Raw genomic sequence first — 26,641 nt, 5'->3', positions numbered from 1 at the left:
TGAGAAGTTATTGGATTGATATGTATAAGTTCTATTAGGTCAGATCCATATACTTACAATCTTTATAGTCTTCTACAACTAATTGAGGATATGATAGAGGATAACGTATTAAAATTTGTAAATGGCTTACAATAATTTTTTTTTATGTAGTAAGATTCTTTTAGATTATAAATATAACTATTTATATAATTATTTTTTCTTATGTTTCAAATAAAAGAAAATAATTTTTTAATTACACGAATGAATATATTTAGATACCAAAGCATAAATTATTTAATTTCACAAACTTGTATCAAGTGACAATACCTTGCAGATAAGAGTGAAAATAAATCTATTTACTTTTATAGTTAGCATTGAGCAACATGTCATTAAATATAGAATTTGTTTTTGTTGATCTAAGATAAACATATTTAAAATTTCAGAATAAACAACAAATGTATAGGGACTTGGGTGCATAATAAGTTGAATTAGTTGAAATAGTTGTAAATAAGATTATGATAAACTCAAATGTATGGAATGTTTATAATATAATTTAAATGCGGATATATATTTATTGGATATAGAGATTAATCATAATAAAAGAGTGTTTCACATGTCAATATATAATTGTATCAAGTAATTCTATAAGAATAAAAACAAAACTAAAAGAGATTTAAAATGGGTATGTAAACTTTAGCTTTACAATTATTTATCACTCAATGCATTATAGAAAAATGAGCGCGAACAAGGTACTTTAAAAAGGTTCAAATAGAATTTAAAATATACTTTTTTCTAGCATATACTTTGAATGATATTTAAAATATCATATACATGTTTTTACAATCATAACATAGTTTGAATTTTAAATAATAATTATCTAATGAAAATATAAAAAAATTAATAATAAATACATATGCGATAATCCCTATAAATATTATTTCAATTGACATAACATTGTAAAAAAATACATACCTTTTAAGAAGGTCAATAGGTTCATTAAATTAGAGTAAAACTAACACTACTATTAACCTGCATTATGGTAAAAGAGTTATAAAATGATCAAATGAAATGGTAATCTTGCCAACTAAATGTATTATTTGAAAACAATAATGAAGAATATTTTTCATATTACAAGAGTTCAACTAAATGAATGTAGTACATTTAAATCTTATAGTATAGTAAATTCTTTAAGCTTTGAACAAATCTTAAAATCCTCTTTGAAAAGATCAATATCCTCTAGGATTAAGGTCCCTTTTGTGGGTTTAGTATATTACTGACAAACTCTATGAATAACCTATAAAGATGATTCACTATAATTTATATAATATTTCATAGAAAGGATCGTTATGTCTAGAAATTCTTTTAGAAAGATTGCTGCTATCAAAATGTAACAACTAGCCACATGAACACGTACCAAGGCACTTCACAACAGCTAGGAGCAACGAGAAAAACTAATCTGAAGTTAATAGAAAATTTTGAATTTTATCAAACATCTAATTCCATATAACCAAATATTTTAGTCTTATTATTAGAAAACTTATGTCATGTCCATATACAATAGTATCATGCTTTGATGATGTAAATATATCAAAGTACCTTGTGTAACCATGACAAGATCCCTCTGCATATACAAGGTTCTTATTCCATGGAGGTTATTAAGTTTATTTTCCTTAAATGGGTAATTATAATCTATAGAAGATTATTCTTCAGCACATAGTCATGGAATTAGGGGAAACGTAGTCACAAAGTTGATATTACTCACGATCATCTTGTCTTGTTTTTCCTCACAGAATTGAGCATCCTCCTCCTCCTCGTCCTCCTGCTCCTGCTCCTCCTCCTCCTCCTCCTCCTCGTCCTCCTCCTCGTCCTCGTTCTCGTTCTCGTTCTTGTTCTCGTTCTCGTTGTCGTTGTCGTTCTGCTTGTAATTGTTTTTCAAGATCCATAATTCTAACTTCTAAAGCATGCTTTACTGACTCCGCTTCTGATTCAGCCTTCATCCGTGCAGAACGCGCAGATTCCAATTGCGTTTCTAGTTCTGCCGTTACAGCTCGCATCCTCTCTTCCATTGCACGCATGTTCCGTTCCATCTGAAGGCACAAATATCGTTTAAAAACATGGTCTTTCACCTATATTATATGATCGGTTTAAAAACATCTTAGAATAAACTTTCAAGGATAAGATATAATTAGACTACCATCTCGTTTAACTGTTTGATCTGTTCTGCGTAAATTTTTTCCTTGTCTTTTATGTGAAACAACTGCGATGTCATCATCTGTATAAATAAAGGAAAAAACATGAGTTGAATGCCTCTGGCAATTTCGTATAATATATGCCTCTGGCAATTTCGTATAATATATGAGTCATAATTATATATTATTTTTTGAAAAGATTGCAGCATAAAAATCCAGAATTCCAAAAAGACCATAAACCTAAGATAGACATTTGAAACCATTTTGTATAATATATTCATCTATTCATATTCACTACAAATAATAGGGATTCATCGCACCTGTGCTTTAGCGAACAACTCGTTGGAATAAGGCTGATTTTCATTATCAGCAACTATACAGTCCACTTGCTTTAATAACTCAGTTATTTGGTTTTCCTTGACTGTTGCCGATGCGCTTTTATGATTGTTGAAAACAACCATTCTTGAATTGCAGCGATTTATGATTCTCTGCATCAACCATTATTTCTATAAACATCACGTCTGTAGAATTATTTCTATATTTCGGATAGCTTAAATCATACATATTAAGTTTTAATTTTTATATTTAAAAGTGTTAAAACACTTAGAATTGATTGACATTCTCTATTTAATATGTTGCTTAATGTATGGTCACGAATATTGCTTAATGTATGGTCACGAATAAAAGATTGCAGCAAATAGTGATTGCAGTCATGAATTGCAATGATAATAGATGTCTTTTAAACTAGTAATGTTTGGCGAAAGGAGAGACTTGAGGTTCACGTAAGACATTTTCATATAGACTTGAATTAGTAATCATCACTGTATACTCTTTAAATAACAAGCAATAGTCATCCTAGAGTAGTTGGGCTTAGTGGTTAAATGTTAAATGGGCCATTGAATTTGTGCATCCTATTGTCATTCTTGCTTAAGATAATACAATCTATTTTGAGTGGATAAGGGTAAGGATAAGGAACAATGTGGCATATAAACTTCTTATATTTAATATAAGTGATTTATTATAATATTTCTATTTTTATATTGTTGGCTATTTCATAGTCATAGTTTAATAACTGTATGAATATTTTTAAATAACTATTTAAAATTTTAATGATCTATTTTGCTTAAAACTACTTTGTAAAAGATATAGGCTTTCTTTAAAAAGAAAATTAAAAATAACATCTGTCTAATTATTTTAAAGTCCAACATAATTATAAACTACTCTTGAATATTTTGAAAAAAACTCCAATTCATTTTCTAAGCATCTCTTTAATGGTAAATGAATTGAAGAAGTTTGCCACAGCGAATATTTGTGTAGTGTTCATTACATGATTAAGAATATCAAAACTATTTGGACTACTTTTCACCATAGATATGTATTTTAATTAACCATTATTCATAAAATAACTATAATTCAATTCCATAAACATTGTTAAACTCTTTGTAGTGACCTTCAATTGTAGCTTCGTGAAAGGCGGTGTTACTTCTTTATTTCTAGCCGTTAGAAATATACCGTTGTCTTAGTTGGTAGCTTCTATATCATGATTCATCAGCTGAAGCAACATTTTCGCAATATTTACAGTGCCGTGATATGCTGCCAGATGAATGTCCTCTTTCCTATGGGCATAACCTTCTGGACAATGTTGAATCTGTTTCCCTTATCTTGCAACTTCAAGTTGCCTGATGTAACAGCTGCATATAATTCTCACTCTATTATTTCCGAGATATTCTATTGGGGATCGTAATCCCAACTACCTCTCCTATACATCCTCTGTATGCAGGAACATATCTACATTGAATGAAAGCATCTACGACAGATTCGGCAGAATTTGATTTGATTTCTTCACATCTCTCCTATCACATCTGCAGTCATTCTTCAGTTTCCCCTGCTTGATATTCATAGAAGAGTCTATAAGTCTCTCGTATTGCTAAAGCAATAGTAGGTGCAGCCACGAATAGGGGCAAAAGTGGTAGATGTTCTTCAGTCTCGAGTTTTATGAGTAACAGAGCTGTTAGTAGTAAGAAAATGGAGTTCTTTGGTAGACAGTCTCCAATGTTTTAGATTATGTCATTATGTATGAAAAGCTGAAGCTCAGATGTAATGTTTTGTTTTAATTAAATAGAAATGTTTATGTTTTGGCTCTGTCTTTCACTCCCCTGTTCCATCATCTAGTATCAGAGCCACATTGGTCATGCCCACTGGGAGTAGAGGATTGTGGGCATCAGAAGAAAATGGCTAGTTTGTATAAGATGAGCAGGAAGAGTCCAAAGAGGAATTTGTTATTTACTGTTTTGCCACAGCTAAGATGTTAAAGTCCAGGATTCAAACATGAGTGCAGAGGAGGTAAAGGTTCTGCCTGAGTCGGTTCTCAAGAAGAGTAAAAGAAATGAAGAATGGTAGAAGAACAAGAAGTAACAGTTAGGAAGCGAAAAAAGCGAAAAAAAAATGGTAAAAATCATACGTTGATCTTTAAGAAGGCCGAGCAATATACAAAGTAGTAAATGGAATAGAAACAGGAGGTCCAAGAAATAAGAGAGAAAGTCTTTCAAAAGTTATTAAGGAGAAGTCTAGCCACTAGAAGCTGTTTGTGCGTTTAAGCCACAGTTGACAGGGGATTAGTTGCTATGGTGACAAAGAAAATCATGGAATAGTGAGGTGTTTGAAGATTCTGTAGAAAAGAATATCAGAGTGCTGTCAAAGCAGAGAAAGTGCAATAGCTAGAAGTTGATTAAGGTAGAGGCGCAGATAAAGAAATTCATCGACAAGTAATGTTTGAAGATTGAAAGAAAGGCCATTTCAGCCACTGTTCAAAGCGAAAATCCAAAGAATTTCATTCTGAGGAAGTGTTTCAGATTAGTCAATCACCTAAAGATTGTCATCCAAGTTTGGCCGTCACGGTTCAGAAAGGTAAAGAAGGCATGTTAATTTACCATTGTTCTAGACTTATTGTTCGACAGATTGAAGGTGGATATTGTTTAAGCCATAGTGTGTCATTATTCTCGATTTTGAAGTTAGTCTTAGAGATCAAGAAGTGTGTGGCAGTTTTCAAGAAACACATAATCAAGTATATAAGCAGGGTAAATTACATTTTTATTTAAATGGAAAAACCGATAGAGTAAAGAAAGAGAAAATAAATGATTACGATGAAGAATTGAAGGAATTTAAGAAAAAATGTTTAGAATTGATATCTTTTTTTAAAAGCGAAACAATTAGAAAATGTCAACTTTTAGATGGGAATTGAGTTTGAAATTTTTTTGAAGGAAGTAAAAGAGAAAAATGAACAGTTAGAAAAAAGTTTAAAGTTGTTTGATGAGGTTAAGAAGGTAAATTAAAATCAGAAAGAAAAGCTAGACTTGTTTAAGAAAGAGAATGAATGTTTAAAATTGAAGCCATTTGTTTGTTAAGTCTCATGTGGGATACAAGATTTGTTTTGTTCTTTTGATCAAACTGATAATTTGTGTGAAGTTGTTGCTGGTAAAGAATATGAGGCTTAAGGTCAGAATATGTCTCAATTAAATTTTTTACAAATAATGATATTGATAACAAAGGATGGTTTGGAAAGAACATGGGTTTCCAAATCAAGAAGAAAATGAGATATGAAGGAAAAGGACGGGGAAAACAAGATCAAGGAATAAGACAAACCATTCAGCCAATTATGAGGCCCAAGAATCAATATCTTGAACATGGTAAGAAAGAGAGAAATGATGTTGCAAGTGTTAATAATTCATGGAAATCGGATCAAGGAATGAAGTATTCACATTTTCGAAAAGAAGGGCATAAGAAAGAGAATTATTGGGATCTTCACCCTTGTTCAATTTGTGAGTTCAAAAGTCATGTTGGAATAGAGAGAGGAATGGAGAATTTGTAAAATATTGTATACAGATTGACTATGGATGGATTGATGGATCTAGTTGGACAAGGGTAACAAATATGTTTAAAAGGTTGGACAAGCTTGAGTGTTTGCATAAAAAAAGAGAATGTAGATAAATAAAGTTTGGACATTTGAGACAAATAGATAACAACTACATGTTATGATTGGCACATTCAAAAATGTCATAGTATGTTTTTTGTTGTCCATTTTGAAATTGTCTTTGTAGATCGTGAGGTAGTAGAAAGTTTGAGGAGGCTACATGTGCATGTGTCTAGGTTGAGAGAGTTGGAGACTATGTAGAAGAACATTTTTAAAGTCTACAAAGCAATGTAAGAAAGAGGAGTACATAAAAGGGAGTAGAAAATCACAGAGGAGGATATAAGGTGTCTGTTATGAAAATATTAGTGTAAATCTATCAATGGACAAAGGATTAATATGATTGCATGTGGAAACATTCTATATTTGTTTAAGCATGTTTGAGGCCAAAAAAAAGCCCAATGGGATCCCCAAGCACCAAAAATGTGACTCTATCAGAGGTGTCAAAGGAAAACAAGTGAATCACAACTGAACCTACAATGGCCTAGTAACCAAAAGGGCTAAAGATCATGGTTTGAGCATCCCAACAATAGCATTGGATTTCCTATGTTTGATCTATAGAATTTGAAGATTTTAGATGTCGAAGCATCAATGAATCATTGCAAGAGACTAAGAAATAGGGAAGGTAATTAGTAGTTCTGATTAAGGGGGCATGTCAGGGATTGTAATCCTGACCACATCTCCTACACATCCTCCATATGCATCCTATATATCTAGAAACATATCTACTTTGAATGAAAAATCTACACTAGATTTATGATGATTGTGAGCTACACTAACTAGGGTTCCCCACTTTCTTAAAGTAGCGGGGTTCAGTTCTTGTAAATAGTTGGTAATATAATTTAGGAGATTCAATAAAATTGGAGAGAAAAAACAAAGAAATTTGATTGATTAGGAGAGGTTTTCAAGTCAAGCACCATTTTGCAGAAGGTTCACTTTTAAAGAATTTTGCACTTTGAATAGTTTCTATCCATTACAAGTAATAGGCAGCACTTTAATTCAATGTACATTGCAAGGAACACATTTCTTATTCTTAGTGACAACTGTCAATTGATTTTAGTTCCTTGTCATTTCTTTATCATGGAAAAACATACCAACATTCATTTGCATTTTTTTTTCATTCTTTCTTGAACTATACTTCTAGAAAGGCCTCAAAACATTTATATACATTTCTCGTAGTTTGAAGTCTTTGCATTATTTGTACTAAGGTAGGATTAAATTGAAGATGAAGATGAAGATAGTTGTAATAATGGCCTTGGTTATTGTAGCTTCTTTTGTGGAATATGAACTTTCCCAATCCACGGTTGAGTTGTTGTCTGCCAAATCCACTGAGCTAGAATGTATGTTTGTCTTTGCTAGGAATACTATTTGGATTAAGGTGTCTCAACCTTTGTAAATTCTAACATTAATTTCACATGTATTTATTTATTATTTTCCTACAAATGTCTAGTCATCTAGTGGGAGCCACATGCTATGTGTCATCCAACTCGGCAATGACAATATGACACATGTGGAGCTAGGCTTCCCACTTTGAGGATCTTGACAAGTTAAAGCCTATGATAGATTCTATGACATATTGGACAATTGGCTAGGAGATACCTTTTTCATGGAGAAGGTGGGTGCCCAAGTTGGGTTATGATGATTTGTAAGAGAATAAATTAAAATTAGTCATTTATGATAGATTCTCTTACAACTGTAAGTTTTGCAAGCTATGATGGTTGTAATATGTGTAAGAGCATCTGTCCTACCTCTGAATAGTAAATTTTGGATGCCCAACTTAGAAGGTTTGAATGGGGAGTCATTTGGAGATGTACACATGTCATTTGCATGCTTTTCAATGGTTAAAATTTAGGACAAAATGATTTGCATGAGCCCACCTTCCTACTTCATCTAGAAGCTTCCTTCTTTGATATATTTCTCAATAAAAGTTAGACATGAAGAGTAGTAGTCATGTTATGTTTGGAGGTGAAGTGTTATGCTGTTGGAATTAATCCAGATTATGGGTTGTAGTTATAGACTACTGTTGAAGAAGCTAATTGTTGATATTGTATTTTAAGAATTTGATTACAAGAATACAAAGTATTGTGTTTTTGGAGTGTGGGTTTTTTTACCAGAAAGGGTTTTCCTCACAATATATCTTTTATTCATTGTGTTTATCTTTATGCATGTTTCTTATCTACTTGTAAATGTGTTTATTCTTCTATATTAAAGGATTTGTAAGGAAAATTTGCACAATCTTCCCCACTAGATAGGTGTTAGGAAGCATTTTCTACACCTTTGCTTCCTTTCAAATACATGTAGTTGTAGGAGATTCAAGAACAGTGTAGTTGTGGGAAATCCAAGCACTGGGAGTTGATGCAACTCTATTTCTTTCCATAGCAATGCATCTAACTATATGTCTTCTCTATATTTGTATCATAAATAACCAGTTTAAATAATATGTGATTATTCTTAAAGACTTCTAAATTATGAATCATTTGATGTTTAAGAAATTTTCTTTTATTGGTTAAACTACATATTGAACTAAATGTGATGTTTATCAATTGTGCTGTCTATTGATTCAAGGAAATTGACATCATTATTTGGATCTTATATTTTGGATAATTATGTAGGGAGGAATAATAATGATAATAAAGATTGAGTTATAATGGTGGTTTCTATTAAAATAATTTTAAAAATTTGAATTTAACAAATAAATCTCATATTTTTCTTAAAAATATGTAGTACAATACATCCATAAGGCTGAGCCAAAGAAGAGCTCAAAACCTAAAAAGGCCCAACCCAGCTATAGCGAACAGATGTTTATCCCATGTCATTTCCTACTATTACATATTACTATTAGGTATTAACTATTAGCCATATAGCCAGATCATCCATCATCAAAGCTTGGCCAAAACTAATTCACCTAAGTCATGAACATATGACCATATATACCGATAGGGAAGATCAAAAATCCCCTTCAACTATCTTTTCCACACAAGACTAGGACAATTTCTTTCAAGGAAAGAACAAAAACATAATAGTTTACTTTCATCTTGTCACATATCCACACATTTTTTGAAGCAAGCCCTTGAAGAATAGAGCTTGATAGAAATAGGGAAGGACAAAGCCATTCAACCCACCATCTTTCACACCTGAATTGCTTATAAATAACAATTACTTGCAGCATGAGTTAGCCATAGTTATCCAACTTTCTTTAAAAAGCCCTTAAAGAAAAAGAACCATGACAAGAAGACCAAGAGTCCCTCTGAAGAAACACCATTGTAGATTCCCTCCTAGAAAAACTCAAATATCCCAAAATACATTACATACAAACCAAAAATTTAATCTTCAGAGGTCAAAGATACTTTCCAAAACACTAAAGTCCTCACCACACACAAAAGAAAGGTTTCAATTATTCAAATAAATGTCAAGTGGTTTTTCACATAATACTTAATGAGAACCTTTATAGCTTCAGAATAACTCATTAAAGTTATAAAGAATCTCATCCTCAATTTTGTGTTCATGAGAGAGTAGGGTATTTTTGTAAGCCATTAGACAATCAGATTCAATACTTTCACTTAGCCTGGTTAAGAGACACTTAGTGGAAGTGAAAGACCTAACCAACTTTCAAGAGAAGAAGTCTACAACTAGAATATTCCTAGATAATGGAATGAAACTCCCCAAAGCTACCTGAGGGTTTTCTATAGAAGTGACACTTCCCATAACATATTTCTCATGCAAATTCTTAACCATTTCTTCTAACTAAAGGACTTCCATACAATTTGATAGAAAGACAAAGCCAACTTTAAACATAGATAAGTCTAGTCCCATAGCCTGAAGAAACTCCTCTCCCTAGACAACTTTAATACAGTGTTCAAACAATTGGCAATTGAACCTAAAAATAGCCCTGAGATTTTCCAAAGTGGATTGTGCAAAAAATTCTATAGGTTTAGGTTGCTAGGTCGACAATCTCATAGCCATTTCGCCAAGACAAACATATTCTTGCACACTCCACAAGACTGTTAAGGAAGACACCACAAAGAGGAAATAAACTAAATGTAGTTGATACCAAAAATATTTCCACTATTAGGAAATAAAATCCAAACATTAGAAGGTAACACGTGTCAATACTATAGTGACCACAAAAAGAAATACTCTCTTATATGAGGTCATTTTGTACTTGGACCTTACATGAAACATCACACTATTATAGCCAAACAATGCTTTTTATCCTAGAATGGTGGCAGAATGATGCCCTAAAGGAGATTAGACTGACATTAAATAACTCTTTCCCATGCGTAACAACCCAGTAAAACATTTTCCCTAGATTTATAACTGAGCCAAATCCTTTAATGCTAATGTGTGTACTTCTTTTTTCACATGCTAAAAAATCAATTAAGGGGTAGGACCTAGTACTTGGGCACTCTCTAATGGTTACAATAGTAGTTGTTTATTTAATACTTACACTTGTCAATTTAATGCCCACAGATGTCAATTTAATGTAAAAAAATTTGACAACATTGCACCTATAGTTGTGACTTTAAAATTGTTATTACTGATAAAAACTATCCATAGTTATTAGAAGTGATCAATCATGTGATGCCACATTTGTTGCACAACTATGGGTATCCTTTGTTTCTAGCCATTATGTTAGAATCAAGGAACATTGAGAGGGGGGGTGATCAATGTTCTGCAAATTCTAACTTTATTAGTCTATTTATTTACCCACTTAATGCATTGAAGCAAAAGAAAGATGCATGAACACAAACCAATCAACCACAACACCATAACACAATGATTTTATCTATGGAAAACCTGGTTAAGGGAAAAAACACGGTGGGCATGAGGCCAAAAAAATGAGTATAATCAAATATGAAGTTTACATGGGAATGCACATGCAATTCAAATCCCAACCAAAATACTTCACTTTGTTGAATGCTTTGTTCTTCATTTCCGAACTTAACCAAATATGCATTTTGATTTCCAGTAAGACCAAATTACACACTTAGGATAGGATAACTAACTCTAGTTGCCTTCAATGACAACATCAAATTATCTGTGCAATGTCTCTTTCCAAAAATCTCCCTCTTTAGCATTGATGACAACACTTAGTGAAAAATGACGAAGTGTCGAAATCAGTACCAACAGATATACACTGCAAAACTAAAAATTTCAAAATTTAAGAGTTCCCCCTGAGATGAATTTACCATTTTCACTACCCTACAGTCCCCCTTTGACATCAATGGCAAAGGTAGGCATCCAGATGCCAAAAATTCAAAAAAAATTATTGTGATAAAACACAAATTTACACACGGACCTTACTATCTTACATAAACTTGAAAATATCTACAAAAGTAGTTTTCAATGAGTTCAAATTGCTATCCCAACTTTTCTTGAGACTCTCCAAAATAAAAATGTGGCCACTAAAAAGATAGGCATGCATCTCTATTGTCGAAATATTTGTTGGACCACTCATACCCATAGAAACTTGGACCAATTAGACCTTGAAGCTCACCAACTCTTCCTATAATCATGTCCTTATCATGCATCAAGTTCTTGATCTTGTTAATCAAATTAAGTACTTGACCTTCTTGACTACTCACTAAAATAGTTAAAGGATCAAAGGATTGAGATAAGTCTACTAAATTCTTCTCATGCTCCACAATCTACTTTCTTATCTCCTTAGTAAATTAAGAAAATGATAAACATGCTTTGTAGATACTTCCACCTTCAAGAAATGCATCTTGAATTATTTTAATACATGTGTCTAACAAAATTATATCACTAGAAATCATACCCTTAAAATTACTAAGTCTATATACATCAAATTATTTTCTGACCTTGTCTTCAGCTAACTTCTCAAGAGACTCAAAATGAGTACTTACCAAATTGATAAGACTCTTTAGCTGGCTGAATGGAGCACCAAATGAATCTTTGGAATGCATGAGCATGATCTTCTCTAATGCACTAGATGCTAGAGTGATCAGTTCACTATACTCAATGTGAGACTTTAGAATCTCCTCCCTTGCTTTTGCCTAAGAAAATGTTGCTAGTTGCAATTTTTGAATAGGGGATAGAGATGCTAAATTGATTGGCCCTTGAACTAATTCTGGATCAAATTATTTTTATAGGTCCTTCTCAAAGAAATCCTTTACTGCCCCTATAGTGTCTCTTGCTTCCGGAATAGGTGTCTTATCACCAACCTACTCCTCTTCCACCATCTTCTCTACATCTTCTTTAGAAGTCTAAGTCACACCAGGTATTTCATCATTAAACTGACTAAGAGGATTTTGAGTATCCTCAACATAATCCACTATCACGGACTCATCACCACCTTTGTCTAATTTTCCTTCTTCTAGAATAGAAGGAATATCCACTTTATTATGTTCACCTTTTGATTGCATATCCTAAGCTACCAAAATAGATGAATCCTTAGGATCGTGAACATTTTCTAGAACAACTTCAAACTGATTGTGCAAAAAAACTATGCTCAATATTTTCTCAATGTCTATTATTACTCAGACTGGCTTATCATAAGCTTATTTACACTATTTTTTCTTTTGAATTCCTTTTTGTCTTCTTTAAGAATTCTAGCTAGTTCTTCCATATATATCATGGAACATATATTAACTAGAATAAGCTCGATCTTAGCCTCTCAACCTCAGCCTAAACACTAACTCTCCTTATTTCCAAGATATCATATAAACTCTTAGGAATTTATGACATTATCTCTGCAAGAGCCCTATTGAATTTGTTAAAGTAATTTATAGTGGCTTCTTCTAGAGTCCTTTGACTGGCATCATCAAATATATTATAGATTTTAGAGAGTGGTTTAAGGTTACCATGTACAATGATAAATTCTTCCACCTCTCTTATAGTCATATCGGATTTGCTAGACTCAGACTTCATCTTCTTGCTTCGCTTGTCTCCACCAGAGGGCTTATGCTTAGTGACTTTTGAAGCTTTGATGACTTTTGACATCAACTCTTTTTCTACCTCATCGAATGCTTTTTCCTCATCATAAAGAGCAACAATGTATACTCTTGTTCATTTACATTTCTTCATCTTTCCATCTCCATTAGATGATTATTCTTTAGATTTCAGTGAACTAGCTAGCTTCTGAGAACTAGAGGAGGGTGCAGAGCTCTTAGATTGCCTAGATCTTGTGGATGATACTGTCGGAGTAGTTTTGGCTACCTCAGCTTGCTCTCTCCTCTATTTGGATTCCCTTATGCAGTGATCCCAATACTCTATGCATATTTCTCTACTTCTTTCCTCACCTTACAATTTATGGTTTCTTAAACTGACTATGGAGCTATAAATCCTTCTCAAAAAATATCCCAAATCTCTCCTCAAAGGCATCAATCGGCTTACTAAATAGGTGTTGAGTATACATCTCCAAAATCTATTCATCTACTTCATACCCCATGGGCATGATCCATATATTTCTAGGTTCAATTGATTCCATCAAACATCAAGCATGAAACAAATTTAATCATGATATTTCCCCACAATGGATTTAGGGATTCTTTCCCTAGCTTGCATCATGCTCTAGAAGTTCTTGAAATATTCCCAAAGTGTAGATCTTTAGGCCTTATCATATCAAATACTAATACCGAAAATCTCATTTATGAACTAGAAGAGTATGCATAATATCAAGGTAACATAATTGAATGTATTCTTCATGTCCTTCTTGATTGTGGTGAGATTCTCCATCAGCTATCTCCGGAGTAGCTCACATAGATCACACTACATGTCCTTCTTCAACATCTGATATGCTACATATATAGCAGATCTAAATACTGAATTCTTCTAGATGGAGTGATAAATCTTGTACCCAATAACCATTAAAGTAAATTTCACATCTAACTCAATAATATCATTGATTTTCATGGCTCTCTTATCAAATTTGGAATTGGTTGCATCGGTAACTATCTGATTCTTTATAGACTAGAGCACGAGCAAACCACCAGATAAGATAAAACCCGTTACACTCCAGATTACATCCTTTGTTATTTTAAATGGTTGGTTTAACCACATAAATTTATCGTTAATTTGTCTTACAACATATCGAACCCATTCATTTTCATCGAACACTGGAAACCTAACAACTTGCGTAAATTTCTCCTTCAAAGCATTGAATTTAGGCTTGATCTTGAAATCCTCTCTTAATATGTTATTTGTGTATAGATTCAATAATTGGGATCCTCCTAACTCCTCACTATTTGAGTCAATGGAAGCCCTAATTTCCTCAACATGGAGAACACCATGCACAATAGATAAAAATGCACCTATCTAATCATCTTCTACCAATTTGAAAGGGTGCTTCTTGAATTTAGGTCAGGATCTTTCAATAACATCAACTACCAAAGGTGTATCCATTTGCAGACATTTCAATTTGATAAAATTTACAAATGAATACCTTTCTTCACCAAACTAGGGTTTCATGAGGAATCACCTTCACACTTTGATCACACTTATCTTCTTTTATTCATAAAGTAAAGTTACAAATGGGAGGTAAAAGTTTCCTTTTATCTTTCACACACTTAACATTTTCACACATTAAATGCACTAACCCTAAAAATTTCAGATACTCTACCTTCATAGACTACTCTTAATAATTTTCCTATGGTTCTCCAATATCGCTCAAACTCTTCCCCAAAATCCTTCCAAAAGATCTGCAATGCCAAAATACAACCACTGACAATCTTTTGCATTCTAGCACCAATGACTGGTAAGGGAGAATAGGATTTTCATGATAACTCCCCATAGAACAAAGGCCTAAATCTAATTCTCAAAGGAATTTGTAGCACTGAATTTAGGTGTAGATCCATATCCTACATCGGAATCACTCTTCTTCACTCATGTCTTCTTCATTTGATCTTTTATCTCATCCACTTTTGCTTTGCCTTTTTCATCTTCCTTCATATTCTTGTTGTCTTTTATTGGACCATTCCTTCTCATGTTCTTTGTTCTGCATTATCTTGCAATGTGACTAGATTTATTGCAATTGTAGCATATTGCCTTTGCTTGCCTAGGCCTTAAATTCTCTTGGTTTCCTCTTGATCTACATTGATTAGCAACATGTCCAAATCTACCACATGCATAGCATCTAACATTCCTTCTATTTGAAAATTTATTCATCATACTCTTTCACTCATTTGATTTATGTCCATATCTATTACATTTGAAACATTGACCAGAGAAGGATGGACCATTTAGATTCATTCTATTTCTGTATTGACTATCCTTATGACCACATTTATTGCAAACAAAACAATTACCATTTAACTTTTGAGCATTAGGTTTCCCTACTAGAGACCTTTTAGCTTTATTATTCAGATGTTTAGACTTTGAATTGCTTTGACCAGATCCAGAGCTTTCATCTTTCCCAAATCCAAGACCTCTCTTATCATCTAGATCCTTCTACCTTCCAAACATCTCATCAAGCTTGGCTAAGCTAATCTTGAACTATTCTTTGTACTCATCCCTAAGAATGATAATCTATCTTTCAAGCTTTTTCTCATTATTCTTGGATTCTTATAGTTCAAGATTCAAATGATTAGTTTCCCAATTATTCATCAAATCTTTCTTTCAAGGATTGTTTAAGACCTTATTCATTCTTCTTTCTCTCCCTCAATCTCCTAAGTCAACTTCATCACTATAAACTCCATCTCATGCTTCTGGACTACATTGTTTCTAGCAAGTCTTTCATATTATTTTGTCTTCTCCTTCAAGGCTCCATCATCCATGCTTTGGCTTTCTTTTTTCTTTTTCTGATCACATAGATCCCTTCTCTTTTCCCTAGACTAGTTCAATTTCTCTTTCAACGACTGAATGAAGTTCTAAGCATTCTTAAGATTTTCTTTCAATTTCTGGACTTCAACACTAGATTGATCAAGATCATCAAGTGCAACTAAAAGTTGTTGTTGAAGACCACCAAAATCCATTGAACCACCTTCCTAGATCTTCCTCAAGATGTTAAAATTCTTCTAAAGAACTAATATATGATACCAATTGATGGAATCAAGGAGCAGTGGGAGGGGGGGTGAATCAATGTTCTACAAATTCTAACTTTATTACCCTGATCATTTACCCACTTAATGCATTGAACCAAAAGAAAGATGCATGAACACAAACCAATCAACCACAACACCATAACACAATGATTTTATACATGGAAAACCAATTAAGTGAAAAATAATGTTTGGGATGAGACCCACAAAATGAGTATACTCAAATATGAAGTTTACAGGGGAATGCACATACATTCAGGCACACTGTCTAGAGCTCACTGCACAAAATAAGAAGGGCCACAACCCCAAAAGGCTCACTATCTTACAAACGAGTTAGAAATGATAACAAGAGAATTTTAACTATTGAAAAGTATCTACAAATGCCTGAGTATAGCTTCTCTTAAACACATTTCACACATGTTTCCATTCTTCCTTACACTGCTCTATTTCATTGTTCTGCAGTATTCTGAGGCATAAATATTCAACTTACACGCATCCAAGTACTTATGATTGATTCCCAACACATTTTGCATACACCTATTTTCAAAATGATCATATCAATCGACCTTATATATCCGAATTAAGAAATTAGGTTAGTTTCTTATTGGCTTCAAGAACACTTTGCAAATAATGTAACATGTACACACTGTTGGCTTAATTCGATCTTCAATGCATATGCGGACCAAAAATAATTATCCATGTGCTTCCCACATGTTGGATAATCATCCTTGAACACAATAAAAATAATCACCAAATTGGTTCCAACAAGTCCGCATAACAATCAATTTCACATGTTGGCTATACTGCACTATACATCCCAAAAACCTATACACTAGATCTTCTAACTTGAACAACAGACATCACTGGGGGATAAGATTATGGAATATCATACTCCAGACATCTAAATATCTTCCTCTAGCTCTGAAACACAAAATATTCAACAAAAATGAAATGGCAACCAAAATACTGCACTCTGTCGGATTCTCTGTTCTTCCTTGCCAAACTTAAAAAAAATTGCATTCTGACTTCTGGTAGGATAAAATTACACACAATAGATAGGATAACTAACTCTAGTTTCCATAAATGACAACACCAAATGATCTATGCAATATCTCTTGCAAACACATTGGTCTCACTTTTTTGGGGTTGTTTTGGACTTCTCCGCAAAAAGCCTGCTAATCTAGCATCATATTTGATGATGTGGCACTTAAACCTTAGTTATAAGCAAGGGACTTACAAAGTAAGTTGCTGTAAAAAATTTGGAGTGACTTGAATTTATATGTAGGATTTTGAGAAGCACAAAGTAAGGTTGCTCAACTACTAGGTTCTCTCCCCTAATGCAAGGACAATTGCGGTTCAACTAGATTTAAATTGCAACCAATTGCATCATAAATCATATCGATGAAGGAAGCAAAAACTTTTTGTGTCCCAAAATTAGATTTGAATTTGTAATAATCGAAGCATATTCATAGTATCTTTTTTATACAATTCTAAAAAAATTGCAAATTATAATTTTTAGCCACATTGGCAAGTTAATCAACTATAATATTAATATCCTGATAACAATGCATTATTTAAAAGTCAGTAAACATATCAAGGAGTTACTGCACATGTTAAAACTATCATCAAAGTAATGAGTTAATAGAATTAGGATCCCTTCTAGACAAAATATTGACTAGAATTGTGGTATCCTTATCAAGATGGATTTTAGAAACCCCTCTCTTAATGGAGAATTGTAGACCCAACTTAAGGGCACTACTAGATTATTTGAACCCATAGCAAACACACTATAACTACAAACCAATATTTTACCATTTTGATCTCATAAGACCACCTCCACGCTAGATTTCACTATATTTTCTCTTGGTGCACAATCAAAATTAAGCTTAATGTAGGTAGGAGCTAGCAGCTACTAAACATTAGACAATCTCTTGACCTTCTTGGCAACAGAGGATAAGGTACCCAAATTATGAGGTCAAAAATGGTGACACCAAATTTTTAGAATGAAGCTATCCCAAGAGGAAAAACCTATATTAATTATAATTTACCTCTACAAATATGGCATTATTTCTCTTGAAATATCCACCTCAATCCTCTGGATTAATCTCAATAGGAAAAATTTGATTTCATGATTTCTTGTTGTTCCTTTCAATCCACATGTTTCAAATTAGAATAGATCAAGAAAAAAAATCCAAATACAAGGAAAAGTAGATTCAGAAAACAATGAGGGCGAACTTTGAAACCAATTCAATAGCCTATTAGGTATCATGTTAGGAATTTCATCTAGAAAATATCAATTAAATGAAAATAAAGATTAAACAGAGGAATGCAAAACAGAGAATTCAAAACAATGAAAAGACAATTTTTCATGTGGTTCACCCAAAATTGGGCTACACCCACCAAAAATGGAGTCCAATATTATTATCTAACAAATTGAGTTGATTACAACAAGAAATCCCTTGCAACTCAATACCACTGCAAAATGCTATAAAAATCTCCACTGAAAACCGTAACCCTTAGCCATTTTATCAAGACATGTTGGTTACAAATATAGGGTTAGAATATATCTTCCAATAGACAAATAACTCCCGACTTGGGGGTGTTGCCCCCAAACCCCCATTGAATAATTTGGGGGCAAACTCTGCTGATAAAAAAGGGGAAAATTTAACCTCTGAGTCTAATTAGGATCCATATATCAACATATCAACCCATACCAGCCTAATCTATTTTGTAACCAAGAACAACAATGAGAGGTGACTAAACAATTAGGAAGAAAATGATCCATATCCTTGAAGGATTTACATATCAAGCCTCATGGAAGTTAGAATTCAATCATGCATTTCTAACCATTCAAAGGCCCTTGCCTTTTGGAAGGAGAGAAGAAGACTAGCATAAATTTTAGGGCAAATTCATATAGTTGTGATTTTGCATCAACCTAAGATATCTAGTTCTAGTAGAATAAGCTCCTAAACCTACTTTGGTCCATATGATTTCATTTGATTTGTTTGAAAAACATACAAACCTTTTTGTTAACTCTTATACATAAGTTTCCTTTTGAGCTATACAAAAAGGAATGGATGAAATAGACCTCCATACTACATTGGGTGGAATGATTGACAATTCTACGCAAAAGTAACCAAGCACCTTGGGGACCCACTACTATTTGAGAAAATACTTAACCTATTCTAACTCTGGAATGTAGCCCAAAGGTTTGCAACTATTCCAAACTCCTTCCTAGAACAGAGATTTCTTACCATTTTGTATTACCTAAGAAAGGTGTGGAAGGATGACATCTCTCATAGATCTAATAAAATCCCATAGTTTAGAACCTTTAAGTAAGGATTTTTAGGTAAAATTGATTTCCCTTACCATTCTATCAAAGTATTTGTGCCTCAATAACTTGCACTGGGTGGGATAGGGATTGGAATAAATTTAAAAAACTAATTTGACCACAAGGGCTCTATTATGTGATTCAATAATATTAATTCCTAATTGACCCCACTTCTTAGTTGAATACACTATCTCCCAAGAAAGAAGAGGGAGATTATTTTTAGAGTTTATATTCTCTATTTATAAAAAAATTCTTAAAATTGTCTATAATTGTTTAAGTACGGCCTTTGGAAAACTCAACACAAATATTATATAAATTTGGATGACATTTAGTACATACTTAATTAAATTTATTTTTCTTGTAAGTGGCAACTACTTTACTCTCCAAGAGGTAATTCTATTTGTAACTAAAGAAACAATAACTTCTCACAATTTTGGCTTGTTATTCCCTCAGAAAAATGGAAAACCTATGTATTTACAAGGCAGATTTGTCATTTTGTAAAAATTATAAAAATGAATCAATATTTGTTTAACTTGGACAACTACATTGAGAAAGAATATCTTTGATTTTTCACAATTAACTGCTTCTAGGTTAAACACTATACAATATTATGTTATTATGACTCTCGTCACCTTATTTTAAAAAAGTGTATCTTGCCTAAAAGGAAGAGTATCATCTACAAAAAGGGATTATGAGAAAGAATCAAGTCAATTTCTTATGCTAATTCTTTTCCAATCTCCTCTATACATAGTGGCAATGACATCCCTACTAAGAGCTTGTGTCTTCAATATGAAGACAAAAGAGGGTAAAGGATCACCCTATCCTACCTAACGATAGGAAGAGAAAAAACCACATAGAAACCCATTGATAAGGATAAAAAGTTTGCCTCCCAATAAACAAGAGAGTGTCTATTTGATTCACAACTTGTTGTGGCCCAACCTAGAGGGAATAAAGATAAGGAAGTCCCAATCAATTCTATCATAAAGCCTTCAGCATGTCTAACTTAAGGATAAGAACTAACAATTTCTCATTTTGAACCAATGTAAAATCCCATGACTAAAAATGGCCCCATTAGAGGTCTCCATACCTAGGACAAAAATTCCCAACTCATCTCATGTTATATTAGGCAAAAGTACAACCAATCTTCTTGCAATGGCTTTCATGAAGATTTGATAAACAACATTACTATGGGAAATAGATATGAAATCTATGAATATATTAGGACTTTGGATCTTTGGAATATGAGATATAGCAATAAAATTCATTTGTTTAAGGATATTCTAATTTTTATCTTAATTATTCCAATGCCAATAGAAAATCATGACCAACAATCTTCCAACAATTTTGGAAGAACAACGTGGTATATCGAACCAGACTAGGTGCTTTATTAGGGGCCATGGCAAACATTATAGACTTCAATTCAGATAGAGAAAATTATACCATAAGCGAGTCATTTTGAGCATTAGTAACAATCAAAGGAATGCAATCTAAGAAGAATGAATAGAAATTCTAACAAGGTGAAGGGTATTAACTCAACAATCCATGATAGAAGGAAATTGCCTTAGCTTCAATAACAACCTTAGATTATAGCATCTCACTAGACATAATTTATAATTTAGAGATATGATTGAATTGCCTCTTGAGTCTAGCGGAAGCAAAAAATAACTTAGTATTTATATCTCCCTCTCTCAACCATAGTTCCCAAGATTTCTATCCCTAATAGACCTGGTCACATGCAAGGAGGTCATGATAAAATTTCTTTCACTCTTTCTCTAGGACAAAATATTTCTGATCCATACCCTCTTGAATGGATTTCTCATTCCAAGAAGCCAACCTGCTTCAATAGGGCTCTTTTCAACAAAAATATTTTTAAAATAACACTTGTTCCATTCCTTAATCCACCCTTTAATAAATGTTTGTTTGTTGCATAAGTGCAACATATTAGATACTATAATAAAGGGTGCATATTCGTAGTTCTATCTAATCATAAGAATAAAAGAAGGATCCTTAAACCACATGGATTCCATTTTAAAAGGGGTTTTGGGCAATTTTCTCTCCCTAAATATGTTGAGGAAAATATAAAAGTGATCTAATCTAGGACTAGGTGAAATTGATGAATGAAAATTATGGTTTTTTACAAACTAATGATCAAACATCAAGAGCCTATCTGATCTTTGTGACTTCTATAGAAACCCCTTTCTTTTGTTGGTCCAAGTGAATTCACCATTGGTAGGAATACAATCATACAAACCATTTTGACTTACAAAGTTTTTCATATCTTCCATAGCTCTTAGAGGGGTAATAATGCATCCCAACTTCTCAGTTTAACCTAACACAACATTGAAATCAACCCATGAACAATAGACACACTATGCAGTTGATCTATCAAAGGACTTATGAAGTTACATAGTTGCTTATGATGATAGTGTTGTTAGGCCTATAAATGTTAAATAAACATAATGAAAAAAAGGCTTTAAACATGTCACCCAACAAACTTCCAATCATCACCTGCTACAATAGACTTAGTAGCAACTCAAGAATTTTGCAATAAAATTGCCAAACCTCTAGAAGCCCCTTTTTCTCTAACACCTAAATGCGTCCATTTTGTCTATGACTTAAAGGAAGATTCCAAAAAATTAGAAGAAATTTTCACTTCTTTTAAGAGGGCAATATCATGATTGACCAAGGCAAGTTGATGCTTAATAATGTGTCTCTCCATAGGAGCATTGATGCTCCTAATGTTCCATGAAATGAGCCTCATGACTACTTGTGAGAGATCCTCACCCTCCTTGATCTTAGTATTGTTTCAATAGTGGCTTGAAACTCTATTGCAATTTCATCTTGGGATTTATAAAATTTTGATTTCTTTCTTTGGGATTTTTAAGTTACAAACAAAGGGTTTTGATTAGTGTTCTCAATTTGAAAGATAGGAGCTAAGGCCAAAGATTCATTATGTTGTAATGATGTAGAACCAAGAAAACCTCACTCAATTTGAAAGATTGGATTATTGGCCACTGCCTCATTAGGCTGCAATTTGATGAAGAGCTAGGTATGCCTGGTGTGCTCTACTCTAATAAAGCTTCATTTCAACTCCCACTCAACCAATTGCATTGCCTAGCTCATCCTCAAGGTAATCATCTACCATAGCCTTAGAAACCTCATTACCCACTTTATCAATAATTTCATGAGCAATTTCCATTATTTTCTATACCTTCTTTGTCCAAGGGGCTAAATTTTCTTAAATAAAAGAATTTTGTAACACAGCAGAAGGGAGACTTTGGTCATGACCCAAATAGCATACCTTATCTTTCTTATTCTCATCTAACTCAAGGACATACATTCAACAAAGATTTGTTATGGAAGAAAATTGGGCTGAAGGTATTGGGGAATAATTAACATCTTGATTCCATACCCCACTCCCAACCTTGATAGACACACAATTGTTTAAGGACTTTGTTTTCTTCCAAAAAAATAAAAATAAAAAAAATTACAAATATAGTTATAATTTTCCCATTTATCAACTACAAATCCATCTTCTAGTGAGTACCTAGAACGTTTCCCAACTTTTCTAGAAATGAAGCGCCTCTATACCCAAATGGCAGTTTAGGGATCTCTATCTATGTTGGGGAGACAGGATCTCACTCCAAACCCGGGACATTATTTGGAGACCAGGGGGCAACTATGAATAAAGACTCTAGAAGAAAGTAAAGCCTTGGCTGCAGAGACTTGTTTCTGGCTATTTTATTGTCAAAAACAAAACCTATTGTATTTGTAGAAATGATAGAAATATCAAAGATCTCCTCCCATCTTTCAAAAGCATAATCTTGAAAATGTGAAATAGTTATGTCTAATGCCCACACTTGAATAAACGTTGCTCTCTACTGTAGCTCCAAGTTTTTTGATGCCATTTGTGAAGTGGAGAGATTCAAGATCGACGAACACTGCGACTTCTTCCTACATACTTGCTTGGTTCGAAGGCCACCATTAGGATTTATGTGCTAAGATTCACCTTTGTTTGCAACCTCACGAACCACAATGTTGCTCTGACCAATGTGTGGTCGTTTAGGGTCTTTTCCAATATTCCAGCTACTTCTGGTGGACTTCTCACTTTTAAACTTTCTCTAAATGCGAGATCTCCCAAGTGTGATCCAGTTTGGATATTAAAGCCAATGTGGCATAACATTGCCACCGTAAGACCACAAGGCCTGCACATTTGAAAAAGATCGACCACCAACATTAATCTGCAACTTGGACTTTCTTGATATGTATGCCAACCCTTTCTGATGTCCTCACTGGTATCGAGGATCTAGAGCCTAATCCGACTAGAGCTGATTGCACCTTGCAGAGGGTAAGTTTCTTGGATCTCGTCGGAATGGTTTAAATTATACATATTATGTTTATATTTCTAGGCTTCAAAGTGTTAAATACTCAGAATTGATTGTTATCATGTAGACTTAATATGTTGTTTAGTGTGTGATTTAAGACTGACAGACCTTGCATCATTGTTAGATTTTTGATAATAATATTGAAATTTTTTTTTTTTTAAATTCTTGATTTGAATTTGATAGTTAAATGTCAATTATCTTTGAGTCTAGGTAGTCGAGGATCATACTGTGTTTTTTCCGCCCCGTTTCCTATGCAAATATTGGAATAAACAAATAATTTCTCCCCTGTTTGTACGTTGAAGACTACCTTTCTCACCAACAAATGAAGACAATCTTATCACCTGTAGCTGCAATCTGATTTGTCTGCGGAAAAGGGTATGCTCTGTTTTGTCTTCAATCTCCTACCGCCAATGAAGGCCGACCTTGGATAAAAGCTGATTTTTTACTTATTTTACTCTGCTGTAAGATTAGATTGTTTATAGAAAATCAGATCTTCTTGTAGGTTTACTTTCCGTGTATTGCAAGTCGCCTAAACCGCCTTTGTTCATTGTCTTTAGCGGATAGTACATATAAATATATAGTGTATAACTCTGGGATGTAATTCCTTTTTGATCAGCGATTTCAGACCTTCAAAGAACTCTGTCGAGTTCTATATGTGTATATGTTATTTTTCAATCAATAAAAGTATTTTGTATGTTGTAGCATACAACATCTACATGCTCTATTTTGTTTAAAGACATATATGCTCTGTTCTATATTTTCAATACTCTGTTTTGGTTTTTATTCCCCTTCTTCCTACAGATTGGTATCAGAGCGTGGAGATTCAAGGAGAGAGCTACTTGTTGTAGGAAGAGTAGTTTGATGACTATATCTATCTGAAAATTGAAGTGAAATGGCTTCAAATAGTTTGGCTCAGTCTCAGGTTCCCATTTTGACTGAGAAAAGCTATGATTCCTGGTCTATTAGAATGAGAACACAACTTCGTGCTCATGATCTTTGGGGATTTGTCATTAATGGATATCCAGAACTAGTTGACCAAGCACCAGAGTTGGCCCTATAAAATGCTGATCGAAATATCTTTCAGGAGAACAGAAAGAAAGACAATACAGCTCTTGGTTTTATTCAACAAGGCTTAGATGACATCATATTTCTAAAGGTTTCAAGTGTAGAGTCTTCAAAGAAGGCTTGGGATACTCTTTGAAACTTTTTACCAAGGTGTATCCAAGGTGAATAATGTCAAGCTGCAGAACTTGAGAAGAGATTTTGAGAACCTAAAAATGAAGGACAGTGAGACCGTGGATACTTTTATGATCCTAGTCATGAATATTTTTAATCAGTTGAGACAATTTGGTGAAGACCTCCCAGATAAGAGAGTGATTGAGAAAGTTCTCAAATGTTTGCCAAAGAAATTTGAAGCAGTAGTTGTGCCCATAGAAGAATTTAAAGACATCAGTCGAATGCAAATTGATGAATTAACTAGCTCTCTTATTGCAGAAGTCTAGGTTGACTAGATATGATGATAATCCATTGGAGGATGCCTTCTAAACTCAGCTGTAGTTTACTAGAGGTAAAGGCAGAGGTAGAGGCACGTCAAGTAACAATGAAAGAGGGCGCAAAATTGCTAATCAAAGAGACAGTAGAATTGATTTAGAATTAAAGATAAATCTCAAAGGAACCCTTCTAACTTAAGGGGAGTAACAATAGAAATTGGCAGGAAGGAAACCAGAGGTGTGATAAATCCAAGGTACAATGTTTTTATTGTAAAAGGTATGGTCATTTTGCTGACAAGTGTTGAAAGAAGCAAGCTGATCTTTGCAAGCAATCTACACACATCCCAGAGGAATCTGAAGATAATAAAAAACCCGTGTTTTTGACTTGTGATGTGACTCAAGAAAGTTTAAATGATGTTTGGTTTTTGGACAATAGAGCAAGCGATCATATGACTGGAAATAAAGAGATGTTTACCAGTCTAGACTCTAGTATTCACTCTGAGGTCAAGCTTGGTAATGATAATAAGGCGAGTGTTAATGGTAAAGGAGTGGTTGCTGTGTATACCAAGAATGGTGAAAGGAGAACAATTGGTGATGTGTATTATGTGCCTAGATTAAATTGTAATCTATTGAGCATTGGGCAACTGATAGAGAAAAGGTATAGAGTTTCCTTTAAGAACAATGTACGTACTATCATTGATAAGTATCCAAGTAAACAACTGATTGCAAAAGTAGAGATGGCTAAGAATAGGATGTTTCCACTAATTATAAGATGAATTATCCAACTCTTTGAATTCTTATAACATTAAGAATTTAGATGAATCTTGGTTATGGAAGTTAAGGTTTGGCCATTTACACTTCGGTGGTCTAGATGTGCTACAGAAGAAGAAGATGTTGAAAGGGTTGACCAGTATTCAGCAACCAACAAGTTCATGTGAAAGTTGCATACTTACAAAGCATCAGAGAGAGATTTTGGCACACTAATTTGCACACAGATAAATTCAGCATACTTGGTCCACACAGATAAATTGGTGTGTGCCAGCTCCCAGTAGCATACAGATAAATTAAACAGCATAGCTGAAAATATATCTGAAAGTATTTCAAAATATAGTTCTACTAATGTTACACAGCATGCCTGTCGGTTCAGATATTGTTTAAATATAATAGAGAGATTTTGGCACGATGAGATACCTCTATCAACAAGTATGCCGTGCCTTACCCGGCCTAGTGGTCGATTTATTCCACCACCAATGTAACACTGATCAACTACAATAGAGAACTATACACGACCCTAGTGAAAGT

General features: G+C 33.5%; 1 protein-coding gene across 1 annotated transcript in view; it reads right to left on the bottom strand.

The window, feature by feature from the left end:
- Window positions 1-1,483: 1,483 nt before the first annotated feature.
- LOC131068400 (immune-associated nucleotide-binding protein 1) overlaps window positions 1,484-26,641 on the bottom strand; it is a 151,436-nt gene continuing 126,278 nt past the window's right edge. Inside the window, exons 5-7 of the mRNA XM_059217623.1 lie at window positions 2,489-2,656; window positions 2,174-2,251; window positions 1,484-2,066 (exon numbers count right to left, since the gene is read on the bottom strand). Of these exons, the coding sequence (XP_059073606.1) occupies window positions 1,764-2,066; window positions 2,174-2,251; window positions 2,489-2,656 (549 nt within the window). The 3' untranslated portion in view covers window positions 1,484-1,763. The remainder of the gene's footprint in view (window positions 2,067-2,173; window positions 2,252-2,488; window positions 2,657-26,641) is intronic.

Source organism: Cryptomeria japonica, chromosome 3 (genome assembly GCF_030272615.1).
Source record: "Cryptomeria japonica chromosome 3, Sugi_1.0, whole genome shotgun sequence".
Taxonomy (NCBI): Eukaryota; Viridiplantae; Streptophyta; class Pinopsida; order Cupressales; family Cupressaceae; genus Cryptomeria; species Cryptomeria japonica.
This window is presented reverse-complemented; position numbering and strand designations above follow the sequence as displayed.